The sequence below is a fragment of the Mauremys mutica genome, chromosome 5, assembly GCF_020497125.1.
Source record: "Mauremys mutica isolate MM-2020 ecotype Southern chromosome 5, ASM2049712v1, whole genome shotgun sequence".
NCBI lineage: Eukaryota > Metazoa > Chordata > Testudines > Geoemydidae > Mauremys > Mauremys mutica.
Genome location: NC_059076.1, coordinates 49,261,137 through 49,285,972, shown reverse-complemented (window position 1 = coordinate 49,285,972; position 24,836 = coordinate 49,261,137). Strand labels below are relative to the sequence as shown.

The 24,836-nt window shown below is 41.1% G+C and overlaps 1 protein-coding gene across 8 annotated transcripts in view; it reads left to right on the top strand.

Annotated features, from left to right (window-relative positions):
• Positions 1–24,836, top strand: part of SCLT1 (sodium channel and clathrin linker 1) — a 131,860-nt gene that overhangs the window by 6,155 nt on the left and 100,869 nt on the right. For all 8 annotated transcript variants that reach the window (XM_045018085.1, XM_045018084.1, XM_045018083.1 and 5 more), the window contains exons 3-12: positions 1,933–2,000; positions 2,974–3,026; positions 6,255–6,327; positions 7,270–7,325; positions 13,857–13,992; positions 15,296–15,418; positions 16,331–16,396; positions 18,420–18,490; positions 23,089–23,179; positions 23,334–23,425. In XM_045018085.1, the coding sequence (XP_044874020.1) occupies positions 1,933–2,000; positions 2,974–3,026; positions 6,255–6,327; positions 7,270–7,325; positions 13,857–13,992; positions 15,296–15,418; positions 16,331–16,396; positions 18,420–18,490; positions 23,089–23,179; positions 23,334–23,425 (829 nt within the window). The remainder of the gene's footprint in view (positions 1–1,932; positions 2,001–2,973; positions 3,027–6,254; positions 6,328–7,269; positions 7,326–13,856; positions 13,993–15,295; positions 15,419–16,330; positions 16,397–18,419; positions 18,491–23,088; positions 23,180–23,333; positions 23,426–24,836) is intronic.

Genomic DNA, 24,836 nt, shown 5'->3' with positions numbered 1-24,836 from the left:
TGTCTGCGCTGGGGTGAGGGGGAGACTGCCACCCGTGAGTGGGGTGGCAGGGGGGACACAGGCCCACCCACTCCACTGTGTCCCAGCCTGGGGCCCTATTAGCGGCTAGTACTGCCGCTGGTCAGTGGGGTCCTGACCGCAACACACCGACATGGGCACCTCGGTGCCTAGAGCCTGACAGGGGTCGGCTATCCCCGGGCTACATTCCATTTCCCCCTCTCCCAGTACCTGCTCCTTGGTCGCCGTGAGTTCGGACCAGTCCATCGGCAGGGGGTCTGCAGGACCAGGGCTTGGGGGCAGGTCCGGCAACTCCTGCGGGAAGTCCGGCCCGGCTGCCTCCGATGGCTCCTCCGGATAACAGCAGGGCAGAGGCGGCGGCTCCTCCTCGTACCGGACGGGAGGAAGTCCTAGCGGCTGCTCCGGGTTCCGATCCCGGGGAAGTTCCGCGGGTTCCTCATCGTACCGGGCGCGGGGCAGTGGGGGCCAGTCCGGATCGCCGCCTCGGGTCCTGGAGGGTTCACAGTCTGGAGCTCCCGCCGGCACATCTGCTCGCGGCGGTAGCTGGCTCCTGACTGAGCTCTGGCGTTCTCCTTTTCTACTTCCTGTCCTGCCCCTTGACTTCCGGGGGACGGGGACAGGAAGTGGTGGCTCAGCCCAGCTGGGCTTCTGGGAGGGAGCGCCCTCTGCTGGGCAGGAGGGGAGCCACACCGACTCGCTACACCAATAAATAATGTGACCTCTTTTTTTGGATGTCATTGGTGCTCTCATTCAGCTTCTTCTAAGCAGCTGACTCTGACATGCTCCCCCAGCTTCTCAGGTATGGCATGGTATTTACCAGGTGTGTGTTTTTTACCATTCTGGGAAAAGCTAGTTAGTTCTAGTTTAAGATATTTTGTATCTTAAAATGTGGTTCATGAATGCATACCATATTACTTAGTTTTAGTTGTGTGTGGTAGTAGATTTATAATTTAATTTAGGGTTGTACCAATAAAGAGTAAAACTGCTGGAGGAATAATACTAATAACTATAATATTGAACATCTGAATGTCTGTATATTTAAGTATTTTCTCAAGGAAGTTGTACATATTCCCTCATGTTTCAGTTTGATATTATATAAACAAAAGTCAAAAACATTTTTTATGAAAATGCAGAGTTGTAGGCTTGAAGCATTAAGCAATTGTGAGCATACTGAATTCCAGACAACCAGTCTGGGTCCATTTCACCGTGCAGCATTCTGTAGCAGAATACCAACTTGGATGTAGTGGATAGACTCCGCCTACTCTTCAGTTTTGAATGGGTATATTTAAAGTTTGAAAAGATTTATTCTGTGTTTGCTGGATACCAATGCAATTATTTTTCCCAATTTAAGCCAGTTTTTACCAGCACCCTTTCGTAAACTAGTTTTCCCCCAGGAAACTGCCAACCCTGCATCTCATCCTGTAAGGTAACCAGCCATGCCCAGATGCATTTATCCATAGGATTTTCTGTCCCAAATTTGCTAAGTCTCACTTGGGTTAATTATCTAAGGTATAATAGGGTAGCTGCATGTGAAGGAATTCACTGATTGGACTAGCTCAGTAGCTTGATTCCTTCAGTACTATGTGTACATATATGTTGCAACCTTTCTTGTATTTGCATTATTTAGGAGCCAAACAGCTTTATAAAAATATTTTAAAAAAAAACAGGGTAATGCAAGAAATTGCATTTACTGTTTACTACAAGAAAAATTGTGTGGCCTACAAAGATGGACTTTTTTTTATAAAGAATCTGTACATTTCAAAAAATTAATACTTTCCTTAAAATGTAGGGAGACATATGCCTGCAATCCACCACATCAATGAAACTACTTTTAACTGCCCAGTTAAGCAATCGTATAATCTAGGTAAAGATTTGTACACTGACTGTTTGGTTTTTTTGTTTTTTTTTTTCCAGATCATAGACTAAATGCAGCACTCAGACAGCATCAAGCAGAGAACCTTTTGAGGACTACCTCTGTGCAAGTATGTTAATTAGGGCATGTCAACACTGAGGATATTTACATTGGTGTAAGACCTCAGTATATGTGCCCTGCACAAATGTAAAATAGGTCTTTCACCAGTACAACCTAGGCTGGTTTGAAATATGTTTGAGTCATTCACCTCTGTGAATAAGTCCATTGCAGGCCTCTGCTGTTGCTCATGGGTTTCCCAAACAGCATTTCAGTGAGAGTGATGGGATTGTCTTGTCAGTTTCACTGTTAAGCAATAAGTTCTGAATGGCAGCAGTGAAAACTGACAAACAGTGATTGATTGGTGGCTTTTTTTTGCTCTGAGCAGCAACAGCAGCGATATTGGAGCTGTCTGCAGACTTAGGGAGATCACAGTACATCCGTTTAACCATCCGAATGTGAAAGGAGTATATTTGCAACCATAAGGGCTAAAAAGTTTTGTTTATATTTCGTGAAAGCTTACGTTCTGCAGAAGTTGATGGTATATGCCCTGGAAAGATTCCTAGTTGCCCCAGTTCTTTTCAAGCCTTGCCTTTATAAGAAAAAATAGTTAGCCCAACTCCTAGATTTGTTTATACGTAGCATGCACACTTCTGACATTATATACAAAGAGCTAAATTGTTAGATTAGCTATTTTTTGCCATTTTTCTGTGAATGACCTTTGTGTCTACCTCTATCCAGAAGTGAATATAGAAATCATATGTAGTCTCACTAGCGTAGTTGATTCCTTGCTCTGTGATGTGATATTTCTGCATATGTATGCATCCCAAGACACATCTAGAGTTCCAATGACAATTTTCTTTGATTGCACGGGAATTCTAAAAATTAGTTCATTGTGCATACATACTTAAAACTGAACATGTGGGATATGATTTAAGTTTTGAGTACAAATGGAGTAGAATCAAGTTCTTCATAGATCTGAGCTCTGAAATCAAGTTTAAGAACTTCTAGTTTTGTGCATTAATGTGCAAACTACTCTGTTACAGAAAAATGTTGTAAGGGGTGATGACACAGAGGAACCGTGGCTGACTGACCAAAGGTAATCTTATTTTAAAATTATCATGTACACTAATAGTAGGACATGGCCATTTTCAGCAGGTAATTTAGTTGTTTTATAAATGTCTCATCACGAAAATGTAAATAAAAATGAATTTAGGAGGTATGATTATATGCTGGATTAAGTACCTTTAGCAACCTTCCTCTCCTTTATATATTTAAAAACAAAACAAAGAATCCAATTACCTAGCCTTGGGAGGAAGGAAATTGGAAGCTGGACATGGGTGAGAGACTATTTCCTCTGTGTCAGAATTATAGAAATGTAGGGCTGGAAGAGACTTCATTAGGTCATCTAGTCCCCTACAATGAGGCATGACTACTTTATCTAGATCAGCCCTGTCAGGTGTTTGTTTCACATGTTCTTAAAAAAATCTCCAATAATTGAGATTCCACAACCTCTCATGTAGTTTGTTCTAGTGCTTGACTACAATTACAGTTAGGTTAGACACTAGGAAAAACTTCTTAAGTCTCCCTTGATTTGCTGAACAGTTTTGACTAATGAAAGTGTTGCATGGTTTTTGTTCATTTCATGCTCAATATACTCCTTATGATTATCACAATGTTCTATGCACTTTTAGCTGTTATTACATTTACTGTTATTAGTACATGTTAGACAGGTTACCCCATTTTTCAAAACTGAGTTCAGGCAAAGGATAACTCAGACTCCATATTGGGGAAGCTTCTTTACAAAACTTTGGCAGGAAAGAAGCCAACAGACATTTGGAATTAGTTCCAACTGGCTCCTGTAGAGCTACTTGCACATGCCAAAGTTCTGAGATGTCTTTAGAAATTAAATTAGTCTGAGCACCTGTTGCTCAGGGGATGTCCATTTATAGAGACAGTCAAGGTGCAGTCTTTTTGCGCAGCGTTGGATCAAGGCAATTGGATCAAGATCACCAGCAGCTGTAAAGAAATTAAAGACTGTTAACATCTAGTCACTTACCTTAAACATCATGGTGTTCCTGAGTTCCAACATCTTACCTTTGGGACCAGTCGCCAGGATCCTGAGGACTCTCACTTTTGGGTCCCACTATTTTAGCTTCCAGATCCTGGAAGCCCGTGGATATCTGTGACGATAAATGTATCTTAACCTCTTTCCTGCCAGTTGAGAGAACCTAGAGCAGTGTTTTCAAACATTTTTTCTGGCGACCCAGTTGAAGAAAATTGTTGATGCCCATGACCCAGATGAGCTGGGGATGAAGGGTTTGGGGTGTGGGAGGGGCTCAAGGCTGGGGTAGGGGGTTGGGGTGCAGGCCTTGGGCTCTGGGATGGGGATGAGGGGTTTCGAGTGAGGGGGCTCTGGGTTGGGGGGGACTCAGGGCTGGGGATTGGGGTGCAGGCTTACCTCAGGCAGCTTCTGGCCAGCAACACAGTGGGAGTGCTAAGGCAGGCTTCCTGCCTGTCCTGGCACCGCTGACCGCACTGCGCCCTGGAAGCAGCCAGCAGCATATCCGGCTCCTAGGCGGAGGCGCGCACAAGCAGCTCTGTGTGGCTCTTGCCCACAGTTTCTGGCCAATGGGAGTGTGGAACTGGTGCTCAGGGCCAGGGCAGTGCTCAGCGCCCCATGCTCCCCCCCCCCGGTTCTAGGAGCTGGACCTGGTGCTGTCCGCTTCCGAGGTGCAGCATCAGAACAGGTAGGGACTAGCCTGCCTTACCTGGGCAGCACCATCGACAGGACTTTTAATGGCCTGTTCGGCGCTACTGACCAGAGCCGCCGTGACCCAGTACTGGGTCATGACCCACAGTTTGAAAACCACTGACCTAGAGACAGTGAAGTATCTTGAGGTATTCTTTTGTTCAGTTGTTGCCAAGGTTCAGGTCAGTTGGAGCCCAAGTTTTATGCTCACCTCCATTAAACCACAACTCACTTGTTACTTGGTCATAGTTCATGATTTTTCCCTCTTCCCATTGTTACTGCTCTTAAATTTTTTGTTGTTGTTTTGGAAAAATACTCTCTCTCTTTTGTCCACTACACCACACAAGGGAGGTGGGAGGCATACCAACTTCTATCTAACCCCAGGTGATGGATCTTTTCACCCCTTAGGATCTTGCTGCCGAAACCAGAATTGTTGCTGGCCTATGTACTCTGAGTTTCAGGTTAACAAAAGTATGTGTAAAAACTCCAGCCTGTTCACAAAGTTTGATCTTATGTTTAAGGAAGTTGACTGGAACTTGGGAGTTACAAGTTCACTATCTATCTCTTCCACTGACATCCTTTGTCACTTTGGGCAAATTGCTTAATAATTCATGTCTCTTTTCCTGTCTGTAATACGGAGATAAGGATGGGTTGTCTGTTTAGTTTATAAAGTTTGAGGCAGGTATTTGTACAGTGAATAGCACCAGATGGCTTCAGTCTCTGTTGGGGTCTCTAGGCACTGCTTTATCTGAATAGAAGAAAAAGTAAAATAGTTTATTTAGGAGAATTAGTATCAATTAGAATCGTAGGACCGGAAGGCACCTTGAGAGGTCTTCTAGTCCAGTCCCCTGAACTCAAGGCAGAATTACGTATTATCTAGACCATGCCTGACGTGATTAACCTGCTCTTAAAAATCTCCAATGATGGAGATTCCACAACCTCCAATAGGCAGTTTATAGAAGGATCTCTCTCTCTCTCTCTCTCTCTCTCTCTCTGTATATATGACTTCATATAGACAGTGGGGCAAACTGAGCAGTGATTTTTAAACATTAGTGCAAATTGCTTGTGGTTGCAAATTTGTCAGTAAGCAAAAGAACTGTAGTAGGAAAAAACTATTAGGAAGAAAAATAAAGTGTGTGAATTAAGGTGCATTATTTTACACCCTCTTATAGTTGATATTCCTGCTTTTTTTCTTGCACATACAGAAGTACAGTTTATGGTCTGTTAAATCTTAATATTTCCCTTTTCTAGTGTTTCACTATATAATGTTGCCTTAACATCACTTTTGCAGTTAAAGTAGCTTAATTCTGATATCCGAAAACTCAGTTTTGCAAATGCACTTGAACTTTGAATGACTTTTCTTTAAGTTGATGTGCATACTTTAAAAATAACCAAAGGTTGTTCCTTTGACTAATATTATAGTTCCATCAGGAAGTAGAGAAAAACATTTTTATTTTAATATGTTTGGCTCAGGTTGAATAATAGTTTGATATGGGCATTTCTGTAAAACCTGGTAACTACCAGAACACTGCAACAACTATAATTATGTATCTTATGCATTTCTTTCACTTTTAGCTTACTGTCCCCTCTAATTGCTGAGTATGATAAACATTTGGAGGAAATGAGTGAACAGCTGCAGTACTATCGGGTATGAATCATACCACGGGAAAGGTTTGATTGTATTTATTAAAAGAAAAAACGTGCAATTGAATGTAAAGTTTTCATCTCTATATATTCATTTAAAAATTAGGAAATAAAATTTTAAGTACCAGTATTAAGAGGAACTAAGTTAATACAAGATGGGACTGTAAAACTTGAAAATGAAGTGTTTGCTTCAAAATTAAACACCAATGTTCTTATAATCTGAAGACAAAGTAGACCAGAAACTAGTTTATAGCTTTGTACATGGTGTGCCCAAATTACAACCTTCTAGAATTACATTAATTTTAGAGCACTGTGGCTGCCATCAGTAGTAATATTTCAGTCCTCTAGTACTAATAGCTTACAGCACTATTTTCTGGCGAAGGAAACTACCTTTTAAAGTTTTATTAGGATACTCCCCTTTTTGAAGGGAGAAGTGGATCTTTTATGAAAAGAAATTGAATATGCCAAACCTGCCCAATATGTTGTCTATGCTCTTGGAAATAGCATTGAGAGACTAAATATACCCGTTGACATATTCCTAATGTGGCAGCAGGTAGGAGTGGCAAGAATCCTATTTTGTGAAATATTAGTTTGTGTTCTTCAACTGAGTTCATTACACAGGAACACCAACATTAAACTCTAAAAAACCAAATTTAGTGATGACTTGGCTACTGTTGTAACTGTTCACTTGTAACACTATAAAATGTTTGTGTAATGTTTATGCAAGATTTTTATTGCATTATAAAACTTGTATAATCAACCCATTAATTCTCTTGCAAAAACAAAAATCACTTTAATACAATTGTCCATCTTTAAACATAGCTGGTCATAAATAAAAATTATTTTTTTGAAAGTTAAAGGAATGGTATTTCAGTGTGTCATTTTTACTGCTTAAAGGCCCTGTGATTTAAATGTAAAATTTCACTGTCAAATTTTACGTTCTCAGACACAGATGGGTGAGATGAGACTAAAACTTGAACAAGTCACCAAGGAAAATGAAAGGTAAATTATTTGATTGACTAACATTACTAAAAATGTTACATTTCTAAAAATTAAAAGTATTCCTAGGGACCTGAAGATAAACCTCTCAATCTGTGTACTGTGGCCAAAATTTTCATACTTGCGTGTTTTAAACTTAACTTCTTAAGTGTTAAAATATGTGTTGAGGCACCCAGGTTTGGAAATTTGGGCTATGTATATACATAACAAGGAATAATACAAATTTTGATTGTTTAGAAGTCAGTGTATACATTTCTTTTGTGTATTGTGCAAGGTGTGTATTTTCAACTGTACATTTTTTAAATATGCATATGTTAAAGGACTTGTGATGTTTGTAATTAAGGAGAATAGACTCGAGAATTGCTGGTCTTTCTCCTGCTTCTCTTAATAGCAGGTTGTCTCTTCCTGGATCTCTGTTTCCAATGTATGCTGGCTTCTGGGGTTCTACATTTGTTCCCATCTTCTCACCCCTCCACACACCTTTTGACACTAATTTTTACACTATTAATGTTCCCAAAAATACAGATTACAGGTGCAGTCTTGCAAATATAAATGTAGTATTTGCTATCCATTAAAGTCAGTGAGCCTACTCATGAAAGTAAGAGCTATACACAGCATTATGTACCTTAATTTTCACTATTTATCCTCTTAGTTTTGACTTCTTGCTCCAACACTAGGTTAATTCAGGCCACAAATCTATCTGCTAGTACCTCTATCATCACCCACATTCTTGTGGTGTCTCATCAGGTGAATGAGGGGGAAATCTACCATGGGCACAGATTCTGGGTCATGACCAGGTCCAGGTTGAACCTTCAGTCTCACTGTATATGGTGCCTTCCCTGCCCCCAGCTCTGTTACCAAACCTATCTTTTGCTGCTAGGAGGTTGAAATACAGTATGAGTTCACTTAGCTCTATTAAAGCCTTTCTTGATTAGTCAGTCAGCCACATTAACAAAATTTAAGTGGGTGACAAATTCAACCGAGATGCTTAAATCAGAAAATTAATAAATTCAGTGCTCATATTAAGAGAAATATTGGTGTTGAGAAAAATGCTTAGCTGGCATCCTAACTGGACCCTGTCATGTCCATTTTATTAATACCTTTGTAATTACAATAAATGTAGGATGTACTTTTCAAGAGTGATATGCTTTACATAAAAATACATGTTCAGTTCATTTCTCTTGGAGGACATAACATACCCCGATGTATTCAACTTCCAGCATTCTTATGTTAGTGTGTAAGTATCTTCTGATAGCTGGTAATTGCTAATAAACCAATAAGACTGAAAATCAGAGATGATAGACCAGCAGAAACTGTTCGTGGTAATCTAAGAAAATCACTGTGGTATACGCTCTCTCAGTGACCATTGCTGTGCTGTAAAATAATTCAGTTTAGTTCACATGATGTCTTATTGCATAAATATAAGCTGTTTTCAGTGTGACAGGTGTGCAGGGTGAGAGAGAATCAAGCATGTAGTTTATTACATGACATGGGGAGGGATAGCTCAGTGGTTTGAGCATTGGCCTGCTAAACCCAGGGTTGTGAGTTCAATCCTTGAGGGGGCCACTTAGGGATCTGGGGCAAAAATTGTTCCTGCTAGTGAAGGCAGGGGGCTGGACTCAATGACCTTTCAAGGTCCCTTCCAGTTCTAGGAGATTGGTATATCTCCAATTATTAGATTTTCTCCACTTCAGTTGTAGAATTTACATTTGTTTTCCCAGGTATGCATATTATGTGCAAATCGTTATATTTTAATATCTGATAGTCAACAGAATATCTGGCCTTCAGTATACAGTATCACTTTAAATGGTGACATTTTTATCAGCTATGAAGGAACTCTGAGAGAGCAAAGAGACAAGGAAATCCAAGAGGTGGCTCAGGGGGGCAGGAGAGGGCCAGTGCAAATTGAAACAAATGAATAATTAAACTATTTACACAAGCCCCTGCTTGACTTAGCATGTAGCAGTCACTATGACATTTCTGCTGATTTTGGTGTAAAACTGTATTTACTATGTGAAGTAGTAATGTTTTGCTAAGTGGTTATATTTGATGTATATGCATACATAAGTTAACTTGCCTTTTAACTCTAAGTATTTTCAGATACTGCAGCTAGAGCTGGGACTCCTTGCCCATTTTTGTGGTTTAAAAAAAAGACTTAAGTATGTTTCTCTCTCCTATTGCTGTGTGAGAGGCCCACATATAGAAGAGGAGTAGACTAAAGTATGCAGGGGAAACAGTTTAACTGTAAATTTTCAGGATTTTTAATCTTGTGCATATGTAGATCTTTTTCTGTGACTTTTGTTATACTAATCTTGGGCACTGCTTGTAACAGTAAATACAAGTGAAATATAAGTGGGATTTGAGTTGACTGTGTCCCTGTATGTCTTAATTCTTCAAAAGAGAGGAGCAGGGTTACTTATGATTATCAGAGTAACTTTGGAAACCTACCCTTTGTAAGTGAGCAGTACAATAAAGATACTGTGTAACTGAAATCTATTTTTATAAAGTATTTATACTACTATTTCATGAAGTTTTTCCCTCTCTGTATAGGCAGACAACTGCCATTAATGACAATGGGAATTATGCTAATGTATTAAATCATTTAGCACTTCTCATTATCAAAATGCTTTTCAAACAGAAGAGAATAGGCTTCTAAAACTTTCGGTTAATTTTAAAGCATTTGCAGAAATATTCAAATATTAGGATTCTTTAACAGGGCTTGAAAAAAAATCTATTCAGAAGTGCTAAATTATTAACTGCCTCAATGGGGGTAGCCCAGCACTAGTTGATTTGGGGTGGGGAGCAGCATTAATTGGAGGCCCAGAGTACAACCAGCTGTAATTTGGGGTCTTTAGACCCAAACAATGAGGGATTCCCAAACTAAGAGATTGAAGGGGTCTGATTCAGGGCACCTGTGTATTTGGATAGACTCAGTCTTGCAGCAAACAGATTTGGATAAACTTTAAGGCCTGTTAATTGATTTTGACAGACACTTAAGATAAATTTTATACGTATGCAGTTGGATGTCTATCATTCCAGTGTCTCTGGGATGAAATGGGGATTACAAATCTGAGGCCGAATCCTGCTGCTCTTAATAATGCTAATAATCGTAATAGACATGAATAAGGTCTGTGGTATCTATTTTTTACTATACAGTTGGTCAGGAGTTTATGTAGCACTTACATATTTCATTAGTTGATTTACCAACTCCAGTAGACATGGTAGTGTGCAAAAAAAGTATTGTAGCACAGGGAGGCCTAGAATGGGCTAGCTGTCCCAAGTACAAATCTGCCCAGACCCTGTGGGTATGTACATGGGGCAGCTAGCCCAGGCTTCTGCTGCCCATATTACCATGGCTCCATTATTACTTTCTGCATGCTTGATTTACCTCCCTCTCCATAGATGCAGATGGGGGTGCACATTTGTATCCTTCTGCACCAGCTGCTGCACACTACATGGCATTCATTTTCTGGTGGGGGCAGATACTGTCAATCATTGTCCTCCCCGAACTGTTCCATCAATGGAGGACAGCCTTACATCACAATCAGTGATCCACGGCAGCCTGGCAAATCACTGCATCCCCAGACATGGTACCTTTCCTATCCTTATCTACCTAGCCAATGTTAGCCACTTTTGGGGCTTTGGTGGCTAAGGCCATCAGGCAAAGCAGGGTTTGTGAATGCCTTGTGCAACTTCAGTTCTCTTCAAAGCAGGCAGGTACAGCATCAGGCCAGATGTTTTCAAGCAGTTTGTACAAACAACTAGTTCTCACAATACTCCTTTGAGGCAGGCTTTATCATCCCCATTTTATGGATGGAGCATCTGTGTTGGAAATTACTTACCTAAGGCCTTACAACAAATTAGATGTGAGGTGGAACTAGAATTGAAGTGTGTAGTTCCCACACAGTGCAGGCAATTTTGTACTGAGGGTGGCCGGCCCCTGCTGCTGCTGGCTGTGCTACTGCAGCTATGCTTATATTTTCACCGTGCTAGCTTGATGAGCGCTAGCTTGAGTATGTCTGTTCAAGATGGGAATCACAGTGCTAGCTCCAAGTATAGGTGTGGCCTAAATGAGTCTCTCTCTGAGAGTTGGCTTTTCCTCATTAAGGTCTTAAAATCATAGATTATCAGGGTTGGAAGAGACCTCAGGAGATCATCTAGTCCAATTCCCTGCTCAAAGCAGGACCAACACCAACTAAATCATCCCAGCCAGGGCTTTATCAACCTGGGCCTTAAAAGCCACTAAGGATGGAGATTCTACCACCTCCCTAGGTAACCCGTTCCAGTGCTTCACCACCCTCCTAGTGAAATAGTGTTTCCTAATATCCAACCTAGACCTCCCCCACTGCAACTCGAGACCATTGCTTCTTGTTCTGTCATCTGCCACCACTGAGAACAGCCTACCTCCATCCTCTATGGAACCCCCCTTCAGGTAGTTGAAAGCTGCCATCAAATCCCCCCTCACTCTTCTTCTGCAGACTAAATAACCCCAGTTCCCTGAGCCTCTCTTCATAAGTCATGTGCCGTAGCCCCCTAATCATTATCATTGCCCTCCGCTGGACTCTCTCCAATTTGTCCACATCCCTTATGTAGTGGGGGGACCAAAACTGGATGCAGTACTCCAGATGTGGCCTCACCAGTGCCGAATAGAGGGGAATAATCACTTCCCTCGATCTGCTGGTAATGCTCCTACTCATACAGCCCAATATGCTGTTGGCCTTCTTGGCAATGAGGGCACACTGTTGACTGAGATCCAGCTTCTCATCCTCTGTAATCCCCAGGTCCTTTTTGGCAGAACTGCTGCTTAGCCAGTTGGTTCCCAGCCTTCCTAAGTGTAGGACTCTGCACTTGTCCTTGCTGAACTTCATCAGATTTCTTTTGGCCCATCCTCCAATTTCTCTGCATCACTAGGTCTCATCTCTCAAACATAGTCACACTTACACTAATACACCAACTAATTAATCCATTTCTCACAGGCAAGCAGGGAAGGAGGATTTATTTTATTTTTAAATGCTTGTGATGTGCTTCATAATGTAGTGAGGGGGCTAATACCTCAATTCTTCTTGGCAGTTACAAGGACTGCCACTCAGACAGAGTGGGACAATTTACGTGAGGGAGATTATCTAGTAGGAAAAGCACCACAAGATAATGCTCCAAACACTGCCTTAGCTTTTGGAAAAAAGCAAAAGTCAAAATGTTGTAATTTTAGAAGTTTGATCAATTTCACATAAAATTGATCTATGATTTTAGTCATTCTATAACTTCCAAACTTTAGTTTTAAAATAAAGTTGCTAGTGGTCTCAACTGCAGTCACTCTGGTACCTTGCACAGTCACTCAGTAATCTTTGGAGATTAGAAATCATGTTCATTTCAATGGCAAGCTCAAAGATCTACTTCTAGCCTTGCAGAGCTCCACTCTTCTCCATTGGATAACAATTTATATTTTTTAAGCATATGCTAGGATTTAAAAGCACATCCGTCCTGCTTTCACAGAGAGCAATTCTGATCTCTTGACTAAATGTACAACTACTGCAAAAATTATGTTTACTGAAGATATGAAAGCCTGATTTTTTCCCCTGATGTTTTAGTTATAAATAATCAAAGCATAAATTGTAAAACTCCTAGAAAAGCACCTGAAACTTTGAGTTTAATTTAGTTCTTGTTTTCCCCGCCCCCCCAGTCTTTGGCTGATTTAAGAGTAAGTGACTCTACATGCATGCACTTCCATGGAGGAGGATGGATAAGAGGCAGCAAATATGTGCTAGTATTCATGAGGAAGGGGATTAAAATGGAGACTCAGATTAGATTCATACCACTGTTCTTCTACAATATTAGTCTCAATGACAGGTAAAAATTTATAAAAGCTGGCGTATATGCACAACAAAAATGCTTGCAAAGCTATAGACTTTATTTTTAATAGCTGAACTTCTGGATGAAATAACCTTAGGACTTCTGTAGATGGGTCTTTAGTTTGCACCAGAGAGGCGTAAGATTTAGTCTACACTCGCATGTCATTCACCGACTGGCCTGTGTGGACTTGCTGTTGCTCACTAAGAATTCCCTAGGGCAAATTAATGTAGGCCCATTTCAAACATTGTCAATACGTATTAGGGAAATTTTAGTGCACACAATCAGGGTGCACATGGGCTAGTTAGTCACGACTAAAAATTTATACTCCTCCAGCATGGACTAATGCACCATGTAGACAAGCCTTTAGTGTTTAATGAGTTTCTTCTGGAGGGGAAAGCAAGGGTCTTGTATGAATCTGTTACCTCTTTGAGAAGATTAAACCGTTTTACGATTTCTAACGTAATTTATAGTGAAATTCATGCATTTTAAATTATCTGTGTATTATAAAAATTAAGACTAAACAGTAATTCAAACTATTTTCAGTGCACCTTCTAAATGTAATTGATAACTTGTTTTAAAGATTTAGTTTTAATCAATCAATTTTACATTAGTTGTACTTAAGCTACTCCAAATGTTTAGAAAATATTGTTGAAAAAGCAATGGTTTACTGTATTTGTGTCACAGACTGCACGAGGAATTGAAAGAGGCTGTTGAAAAGCAGCTGGAGGCCCTTCCTTCTGGCACTCTCTTGGGGAGTGATGTGTTTGCAGATGAAGAAATAGTAAGAAACCTTCAAGATCAGTTACAACTAGCCAATCAAGTGAGTGATTTTAAAACACAGCTGCTACTTTATTTCTTTGGCTAATTCCCTGGCACATTGGGGAAAACATCTCCATCAGTTGGTAAGGAATCCCTCTTCAGAACCATATTTTTTGGATTAGAAATATGAAAAAGTACTCTACTGATTTTTTATTTTTGTTTTGGTAACCTACCTACACTGATACTTTTGATTACCGGTCTGAAAGAGTTTGGAGTTTTGCACTGAGTTTGTTTTGTACTAATTCCTAATTACTATATTGATTTTTTTTCTTTCAATTCCCAACTAGAGAAAGGAAATAGTGATGAGGCAAGATAGCAAAGCCTTTCTACATCCATTGGTGAATATTTCAAGATGTATTCTCAATCATTTTTGAGAAACACTAGTCAAAAAGATGGTAAATGTGAAATAAACAAATTTTGCATTGTTTGGAAGGTAGAAAAATCAGAATCTAATGCTAGAAAAGGCTAGATTCTGTAGTCTAAGATTATTACTATAACAGGCTGATGTCCTATCTCTTGTACACAAAGACCAAATTCTGCTGTTGCATAGGTGCAGCTCCTATAATTTCACTGGGTGCTGATCCATGTAATTGAGAGCTTATTTTAGCTATTTGAATCAAATAGGCTGGTATGTTGAATCAGGCAGTCTCAGAACTCTCGGTAGAAGCCACGTGTCAATTCTAATTTAAACTTCTGAAAAGAGCTACTCTTTTGAAAAAAAAAAAATAGTAGAACCTGTTAATCTGTTCAGATCTTTAAAATGACATGGTCATGTTAAGTCACACTTTCTTGAAACGTTTTTCACTTCTCTAAAGTTGGTATTTTGTGAATAGAGTCAAAAATGGGACTTCTGGCTTCAGTCGTAGAACAGTGAATTGACACTGAATTCATCCATTTAAACAAACACACCCCATCCTGAGTCTGCTTTTTGGAGACTGGGGAGGAAGAGAAAACTGCATCAGCAGACCTTCGATGAGATCCATAAAAGTATCTAGAGAAATAAAATTCTGACTTCCCTATGAAAACTACATCCCTACCAATACCAGCCATAGCATAGTATAGCTGAGGGGATGCTTTGAAAAGCCGTGTGTGTGTCCTACGTTTATTCAGTAAGAGATATCTAGTAGTCACTGTATCTTGATAATGGTGAAAGAAGAGAAACAGGAAGTCACATTTACAATAGTTATATTAAGTTTCTTTAATATAAAGGAAAAGGTCCCCTGTTTTAAAATGTTGTACATTAAGATAAACATGTTCTGGTAAGAGAACCTTCTATATAATCTGTTTTTTGTTTTTAAACCTAGGAAAAAGAGCAAGCACTAGAGCTCTGGCAGACAGTATCCCAGGAACTAGATCAACTCCAGCAGCAGTACCAGGGGCACATGACTGAAGCACAGATTCATGTGGTAGAAAGGCAAAAGCAAAAAGTAATTTTGATTGTATTGTTTCTTTTGGCAAATCTTTGTAATCTGGAGAAATTCCAGGGCTGTAAGTAAGGCAAATTTAAAATGGTGTATATCACTACTTAGCTATCAGCCATCAAATGTATTATAACAATCATCTAAATATTAGTGAATGGTCAGAGGCAATTGTAGATTTATCAGGTGCCACTTTTTTTTGTTCTAATCCATATTGTACAGTTAAGCTATATTTCATGTGTCCATTGACAATCAGATGGGGCATGCATATTGCAGTAGGTGTGTGTGTATATAAAGAACTACAGTGAGCTAGAGCAAGAATCAGTCATGTGGTTCTTCAACACCCTTCAAAAATAAGTTCATATTTATTTATTTTTTAAAAAGTTCACTTCATACCTCTGACTGCACTGTTTAATTAGTGGTCTGTGGGCTAAATCGCAGCAGGGTGATATATGTAGCTACCTGCTAGGAAATCGAAACTCAGCAAAGTGAATATGGAGTAGAAAGCATTGTTCATTTTTTTTTTTCCCCACATAACCTGTGAGAAAGCTGCTCTGCAGATCCTTTGTGACGAGTTGTAGAGAGGGTGTTCTGGAGTCAGGGGAGTGGTCCAAATGTTTATGCATATTTGCATCCTGCTAGGTTTGTACCCATTTAGGAGGGAGGCATTATGTGACTGCTTAGAAATTGACTCTAAGGCTTTACCCTTTTTTCAGTAGTAAATCTGTGATGTACCCAAAGATTTACCAGGTTAGATCCCACTAATAATCTAACTAAAATACAAAAAATTAAAGTAACGTTGACTGCATAAAACATAACATCTAATTTGTTGAAAATACTTTCAGTTGAATTTAAAATGCCTTTAGGATAATTACAAGCCCTTTATGATGATGATTACAAGCTCTGTATTTCCTATTTTAGGATCAGTTGGCTGGCTTTCAACAACTGACTGAGCAACTTCGATTAGCCAACGAGAAAACACAGTTGGTAAGTGATTCCATCTGGACAGTGCATTCATATTTTCAAATATTAAATGGTTAGTTTAGGGGTATCAGGGTACTGTACTTACCACAGGTGGCACCTACTCCTGGCTGTTCTGGGGATTAGCTCTCTTCTGGGTCCGATGCCTCCCCTTGCAGTCTGTCTCCTTCCCATTGTCCTTTCTCTCATTCTGCAGCCCCTCTCTCCCTCTGAGAACTGCAGCTTTCTCTTCATGACTCAGCCCTCCAGCCAGGTCATTGTGTGGTTTCCCCTTCTGGGGTATAGGGGGTCAGTGGACCTGCTGTCCAGGCAATGCGAATGCATCAGTGGCTGGCAGGGGAATCCAGGCTCACCCAGTACTCCAGGTTCCAGCCCAGAGACCCTACAACATGCAGCAAAGGTCTGTTCAGTCTCCAACCTGGCTGCTCCCTACCCATCTCACAGGCTTTCTTCTCTACCCTTCTCTTGTCTGAGTATGCCCTTCCCTTGGTTCTCTAATGCACAGAAAATGGCTATGGACTTCTTCACTGTAGCCAATTTTGTTACCAGCTTCCTGGCTTTATACTAGCCCATCCCACAACTGCTCACCTGAGCTTCATCTTCTAATGAGGGGTTGCTTCTCCAGCCTAATGCCCTCATGTGCGGCCTATCATTCTAATTCACCCTTTCTCAACTTCATTAACCCTTTCAGGATTAGTGTGGAGTGAATGTCCCATCACAGGGAATCACCAATAAAGGAAAACATAAAGACACCAGACCTTACATGTCTGGTAACATGACACATAACATGCTGTCCTTGGATAATGTCATATAATTTACAAGCAATTGGACCCTATCATAAATTATCTTAATTGGTGTTTTTACTCTTGAAGACCACCTTATTGTATAAACTAGGTTGTGTTACTCCCTTCCCCAGTAACTAATCTAGTGAGTAGCCCATCCCAGAAAGCCTTTACACGTGAAGTTATCTTCCTTCCTTCCCTCCCTCCCTCCCTCCTGTATCTACCTTATGAAAAGAGCATAGGACTTGTCCTACATATAATATGGATCCTGTGTTATCCATGTTCTTCCCTTTTCTAAACTTCAGAGTTTGTTTAATACAGATGGAAGTGTTCAAAAAACAGATTCAATCCTATTTCTAAAGTTAGCTAAACTTTAGTTTGATTACTTCAAAATTGTTGGCCTTTGTGACTTGACCAAGACCGCAGATGGAGTCTGTCAGAGCTGGGAGTTGTCCTTTATTCTCAGTCCTGACGGCTGTACTGACTTTCATACTGCTGACCACTCTTGGCTGCTCAGCAGAGAAGTTTTTTCAGCCACAGCCAGCTGGTAAGACCAGCACAAGCTTCCTGTGCAGTCAGCAGTACCCTGTTCAGCACTGCCTTGTGAAAGGGTAAACTGATCTTGGAGTCCACCAAAAAATCCAGTGATCTGTGGCTCTCTTTTGGATGCCAAGAACCATCCTCGGGTAGTTGTTGGGTAAACAATAATTTGTGATCTTTAGGAGAAATTGGTGACAAGCTTTCACCCTAGTGTATAGTTTGCATTATGTTAAATTATTATAAAATGTCTGTAAACAGAAATCATCTGAAGCTTAAGTAATGTTCATATAATGTTTTGTGATGTTCCAAAAAATTTTATATAACTTCAAATAGTTATCTAGTGAAAAATATTTTTGGTTTATATAGCAAATAGATGGCTTTCTAATTTAATCAAGCCATAATTTAAGAGAAGAGCTTAAATTGAGAGTTTAAAATTCTTTAAAGATAGTATTTTCTGTACCTCTAGTCACAGTAGTTAGTCTACCTTAACAGGATACCTGATAAAAGAGTAAGTGTGTTAATGAATAAGCCCACATAAAATAAGCAATAAATTGATTAAAGAGAATAAATGAATGAATCTGCATGCCTGCTTTCATTAGTGAACATACTAAGTGTCAGATAAAGGAGACACCATATAACAAGATTTTGCATTTAAATAGCCTTCAACAGAACAAGGAATATGTTAAAACTCTTTCTTGCTTTTACAGACTAACCAACAATTTTTGAAAACAGTAACAGAACAGAATATGGAACTAGAACAGCTACGCAAACAACTGAGGTACAAATCGGAGACCCTTTTAAATGTACCATATACACCTTATCTTCCTTCTTGATTCATTACTTTATCATTGGCCTTGTCTTCATTACAAAGCTGTTACTGATAATTGTCTTTAGCAATAGTTACAGTGCATCTTTGAATGTAGGTAAAAATAGATTCTGACGGAGCAGGTTTTCTGCTGATAGTTAAATCCTGCACAGTGTATACAATATACCGTGTGTGTGTGTGTGTGTGTGTGTGTGTAATTTTATTACATAGAAGATACTATTTCATATATTCACATAATTTACATGTTAATTATATCTAGAGTTAAGCAAATTGCTGCTGTCGTCTCCCACTGCACCCATTAATACTGTGTGTGTTAAGCTTTCACATAGAGATAATCTTGGGGCTAGCTTTGTACATTTAGAGTTGCATCCTCCTGGCACCCCGCTACTGGATTATACCGAAAACACTGGGGTTCAAGATCTGTACTTCCTACACTTGCTTGTTTTCAATCAGCGATGAGCACCAGTGCTGCTTGGGGGAAACCCACGTTGCATCCAGGTGCAGTATCTGCCTCTCCTACCCTGTCCATGCCTGGAAAGGCCAGGCTCTCCACCTCAGGAAGCACCTCATCGAGGTCCCCACAAGGCTGTAGTCGGATCCAGGCCGTGGAACACCCCAATAAATTGTCCTGAGCAATCAAGGAGTGTGTCTCCTACCACAGAGCTCCAGTCCGGTTCCTCCAGTACCAGCACTACAGATCCAGTGCCAGGGTCTAGCTGTGAGGCTCAGAAGCATGTGCATGAGCATGGCAGTAAGTCTTCCTCAAGACCCAAGAAAGACACTGCATTGTCCTTGAGTTTCAGCCACAGAGAAGTGGCGTGTTCTAAGGCCCTCAAGCACAACAAGAAGTCACATAAAATGTTGGACCTGCAAGTCCCAGTCCCTGAACCTCATGCCCCCTCTTCCTCACTACTGCTGAAACCATGTGAATCATCTGTTCTGATACAGCCTTCTGCCCCCATTCCAGCTCCGGTTCTGTCTGTGGAACGTGTGCTGTGGACACCAGGGAGATTCAAATCAGCTCCTGGACCTTATTAACTGCCCTAGATGAGGTGAGATCCCTGCATCCTCTGCTGAGACTCCACTCCCCTGCTTTAGACTTGCTGCCTTCAGGTCATGTTCCTGAGCAGTCCCCTATGACTCCCTCAGTGGCGGTGGCTTCGCCATTAGAACAGGGATCTGACTTCTCACGGTTAGAAGATTGAGATGGTGCACATGGTCAACTGATCCCTTAGCAATGGCAAGAGTATCCAGTGCATCTTTGAATGTAGGTAAGAATAGATTCTGACGGAGCAGAATCTCCATGGGGACCACCATAGCAACTGCCAGATCCATCTGGTTGGCCATACTGGGGATCTTGGCACCAGTATCCACCTTTGGAACCTTCACGATCTGCCTGAGAGGAGTTCCCCACCTCCCCACCACATCTCACCCCTCCAGCCTTCGATAGGTAGGCCTTTGGTGCATCCTTCAACTCCCGGTTCCAATCAGTCCAACGGTACCACCAGACCTGGAGCAGTTCCCCTCCTTGTCTCCAGAGGCAGCAGTGTCCTAGAATCCTTTCTACCCTCCTCCCCTCCCATGACTACTGCCAGTTCCAGGAAGGGTGGGTGGTTACCACTGGAGGAGGTGCAGGACAGCCAGCATCAGCTACTGGACATTTTGTATGCATTGGTACCAGCCAATCGATGCCATTCTCTCTCTGGTCCGCACCATCTGGCATACGCTGGCAACTTGTGTGCCCACTCCAGAGGGCAGAAAAGTGGTACTATGTACTGGCGAAGGGTCTGAGTTTGTTTTCTCAGTGCCCCCACCCAATTTCCTGATTATTTAGACCATTACTGAGCAGGCCAGACAGTAGTACTCATGGTCCACTCCAACTGACAAGAAGGGTAAGAGACTGGACCTTTTGGGTCATAAGGTCTTTTCATCAGCTAGCCTTATGTTTTTTCATCTCTAATTACCTGGCATTACTGGCAAAGTATGACTTTTTGAATTATGGCCAATTAGTGGAATTTGCAGACAAGCTTCCCCAGCAGGACCATGACAGTTTCCAGGCTATTTTAGAGGAAGGCAGACTGGTTGCCAGGACAACACTCTAGGCTGTGGTAGATTCCGTGGACATATCTACATGCACTATGACTGTGAAGATTGTCATGAGGAGGGAATCCTGGTTACGTTCTTCTGGTTCTCGAGGAAGATACAGAACATGATTGAGGACCTCCCTTTGATGAACCCCACCTCTTCAACCAGAAGACTGATGATTCTCTGCACTCACTCAGACTATAGAGTGACCCTGCAGTCACTGGGCATTTATACACCAGCACCCAAGTGCAAATTCTGTTGGCCAGCTCCTGCTCAACGGTACCAAGCTCCTCAGTTTTTCTGCCAGCAGTCCTATGAGCCTCCCCACAAGCATCAAAAGACTCAACAGTCCCATCCGCCTGGCCCATCAGTACAGTCATTGAGACCACACATTCAGTCTTCATGTAAGCGATATTTCTGAGTGTATCTAAAGAGCTGTCAACCACATTGCAACCCACCGTTCTTGCACCCTACCCCCTTTGGGGGGTTGTCTAGCACTCTTTCTGCCAGCCTGAAGCACGATAACAATGAACACATAGGTCCTGGATGTCATTCAACATGGCTATACTATCAAGTTCACAATGCTATTTCATCCCCATCCCCTGCGCCTCTGGGACCACTTGCACGATGGTATCCTCACCCTGGAGGTGGATTCCCTCTTACCATGGTCTCATCATGTCAGTAGAGTATACACCTTCTCTTCCCATTATGCCCTGGCGCAAGATTCTGTGATGGATGCCTCATTCGGTGAGGTTATCCTACATTCCATCATCTTCCTCACACCCTCTTCCTGATTATGTACGCTGGTCAATCACCCTCAGTGGAATACAATAGAGACCATCATTCAACAAAGAAGAGGAGGTTACTTACCCGTAACTGGCGGCTCTTTGAGATGTGTGGTCCCTATCTGTATTCCAATCATGCCTTCTTTCCCATCGGCTGAAGATCTGATTGACTTGTGGCAGAGAAGGAACTGAGGGTGTGGTTGGTCCACCTCGCCCTTTATCATATTGGTTGAAACCAGGAGGCAGAACAAGGGTGTATGGGTGGACTACTGGACACTGCTATTTTTAAAAGCTCTGTCTCTGGGCGCATGGAGCATGCACATAATCCTCAGTGGAATACAGATAGGGACCACACATCTCAAAGAATCTCCAGTTACAGATAAGTAACCTCCTCTTCTGAAGGCCAGTTCTACTTATAAGTCTATGAAAAATCACAGTTTGCACATGCTCAGTGATACTTCTTAGCTTTTAGCTGCTAAAATCTCCAAAAATTCCATCAGCACAGGGCATGTTTGAGTCTTTCACAGTTCCTTGTGCTGACCAGACTACACATATGCCATGTCCCAGCTTAAAACCACAGGGAAGAAAACAGACTTTCCCTGTAATGGTTGCTTTCAGCTGCTCTGGGTTGGGGCTAGGCATTGGAGCTGAGAACAGGGAGCCTGTCTCCCACCTGGCACCCAGGTAATGTGCAGTAGGAAGCCATCTGATTCAAATGCAGAGGGGACAAAAACCAGACCTGGAAAGAGGGAAAGGAGTAGGTTAGGACAAAGAGCCTTGTGAGACTGAGAACCAAGGGGGTGAGGAGGCTGAGACTGGTTGGTCAAGGAAACTGACATTGGGAGACAGAGAGTAAGAAGGGAAGACAGACAAGCAGCAGAGTTGTGGGGGTAGAGTGGGATCTAGGACTGGCTGGGCAAAGAGGCTGGGACAAGGAGCCAGGGAGGGGGACACAAGCAACTTTAATTCTGGCATTTCCTTACTTTAGAATGCTTGACTTTGCAACCTTAGTGTTCTTTCAGTGTAGTTTATTTGTGTGTACGGTTCTGTGACCAGTGTAAACTTAACCCAGCACACTGGGTGGGGGAAAAGGAAGAAGGAATCTCTGTGTTTTCCCCTGTCCTAGGTCAGTGTAATAGCAAAGTTGTTTCATTCATTTCCACAGAGGAAAATGGCATAAGTGCCATCCTCTGGCCCTGCTCCAGTTTATCTTCCCCTTCCTACCCCCATCCTAGCCAAACCTACCTTCTGAAGCACATAGGCTGAAATTCTTGAAAATGGCTAATGATTTGGGACGCCCAATTTGAAACACTGAAAATCAGGCCCCCTTTAAGGTAATTCCTGAGCATCTACCTTCTGAAAAACAAACCCCTTTAAAGTGTCAAGTTGAGTACTCAAAAATTTGAGGAGGCCAAAATCATTAACTCACTTTGGAAAATTTTGGCCACAGAGTCCCCCACAAACCTGTATTCAGCAGTACAATGGCGTATGTACCTCCTGTTTGGTGTCCTCAGAATCTCTTCCACATAACAGACAATGGCTGCTGCTGCTGTCTATATGTGAAGTTTTGCTGGTATGGTAGACTTCCTGGCTGTTCTTATAAAGCCCTGTTAAGTTCTGGGTTGTTGTTTTTTTTCACATTCAACTAACTAATTAATTGAATGGTTTCTTTATATTCAGGCAAGCCAAAGTAGATGTGAGAACAGCAACTGCTAAAGTTGATGAAATGACCAAATTGTTAGTGGACCTTCAAGCCCAGATGGAGAGAAAGGTATTCTAGCATAACTGAAAGTTTTAGTGATTGTTCTGTTGCAAACATGTAACTTAAATTTACTTAAAATTGTTTTTTTCCATATCGTGCATTTCATTTTTTGTGCCCAAGCAGAGTTCAGAAAAAATGTCTGAGTAATTGCTATGATTTCTAGGAAGAAGATGTAGTATTTGCTCGGGAGAGAGAGGAAGCATCAGACAAACGCTTGCAGCAATTGCAGTCTAGCATAAAACAATTGGAGACAAGGTAAAGAGATGAATGATGTCATTGAATGTGATGATATTTTTAGAAGAGACATGAAAGCAGACGGTTTTTTTCTAAATGTCTGAGTTCTATAATTTTGAGTAATCTAGTTCTCCATTTCTTATGCAGATGATATTTATCGTAGATTACTCATATTTTATCTGCTTCATTTTCCTACCCTCTGAGTAGCCTCTGGCTTCATTCTTCTCACCTGAGTAAAGACTAGAAGACCACAGATCACTTGATCTTACTTATGTTTTAGTTTTGCCAGTGACTTATCAGTCTGTGCATAGGTACCAAGTTTCAGAAATTTTATTTACATTAGCTGGAGTGGCACTGCTAAAGCCCCAAACATCAGTTTGAAAATATTCCCTTGAATTGGCCACCTTTGGGATGCCATACAGCCTTCCTCTACATTAAGACAAGTAAGAGCTGGTTTCAAGTATCAGTTTGGAACTCTTGAGACTAGTAAGGACACTGTAACAGTGCACTAAGGCCAACTTCTTTTCGGTGGTAAATGTCAGTGATAAAGATTTATTGAATATCTAATAAAGAGGTTATGCTTTCAACTATAGCATTACCTACTAATGTACTTGAGGATGACTAAGGGTTTCCATTACAATATCTCTTCTCTCCCCTGTCCCTCCCCCTTTTATTGACAAAGTGCTAATTTGGCTGAACAAGTTAATTCTGGGCCAAAATTTTGCACTAAATTGTTTTAACCATCAAACGTTTGTCAGATGACTTGATAACTGAAGTTTCTTATTGAAGTATTTATAGCTCTTCTAAGGTGATCATTTCTAACAGATTTACATTTTTGTTCCTGCTTCATAGGTGTGACTAGCAGAATCACCATAGCTAAAGAATCTAGCAACCAGCACAGTACAAGAGCACTGGCCTACTTGTAACAATAGGAGCTGTTATTGCCTTGAAGTGTTGCACAAGCTGAAGTGCTTTACAGTGGCTTTTGAGAACTTTTGCCTGAACTAAGCATGATAGTCTCTTTTTATTTGTTTGAAACTGGAACCGAAGTGATCACCCAGCCATAGTTAATGTGTTTTTGTGTCCATATATATTTTGTCTTGTAGATATTCAAAAATAATTAACTTGTCTGCTTCAAAAACTACTCTAGGTGTAATCATAAAATGTTGATTACAGTCCATCATTACCATCAACTTTAATGCCTGATCTGAACCCAGCTGCATTCCTGAGTATGCATCAAAGGCTGGCTGTATCCTGCCTTCCCTCGTGCCAACCAATAACGTAAATCATGTTACAGCAATAAGACTATTTAGAGCTAGTATAAAACTACAAACCCTTTCTCAGTGCTCATGCAATTCCGTCTGGGTGTATACGTGTGTGCATACACACAAAGAATTGTATCAGCACTGGGAAAAACCTGGTCATTTTACAG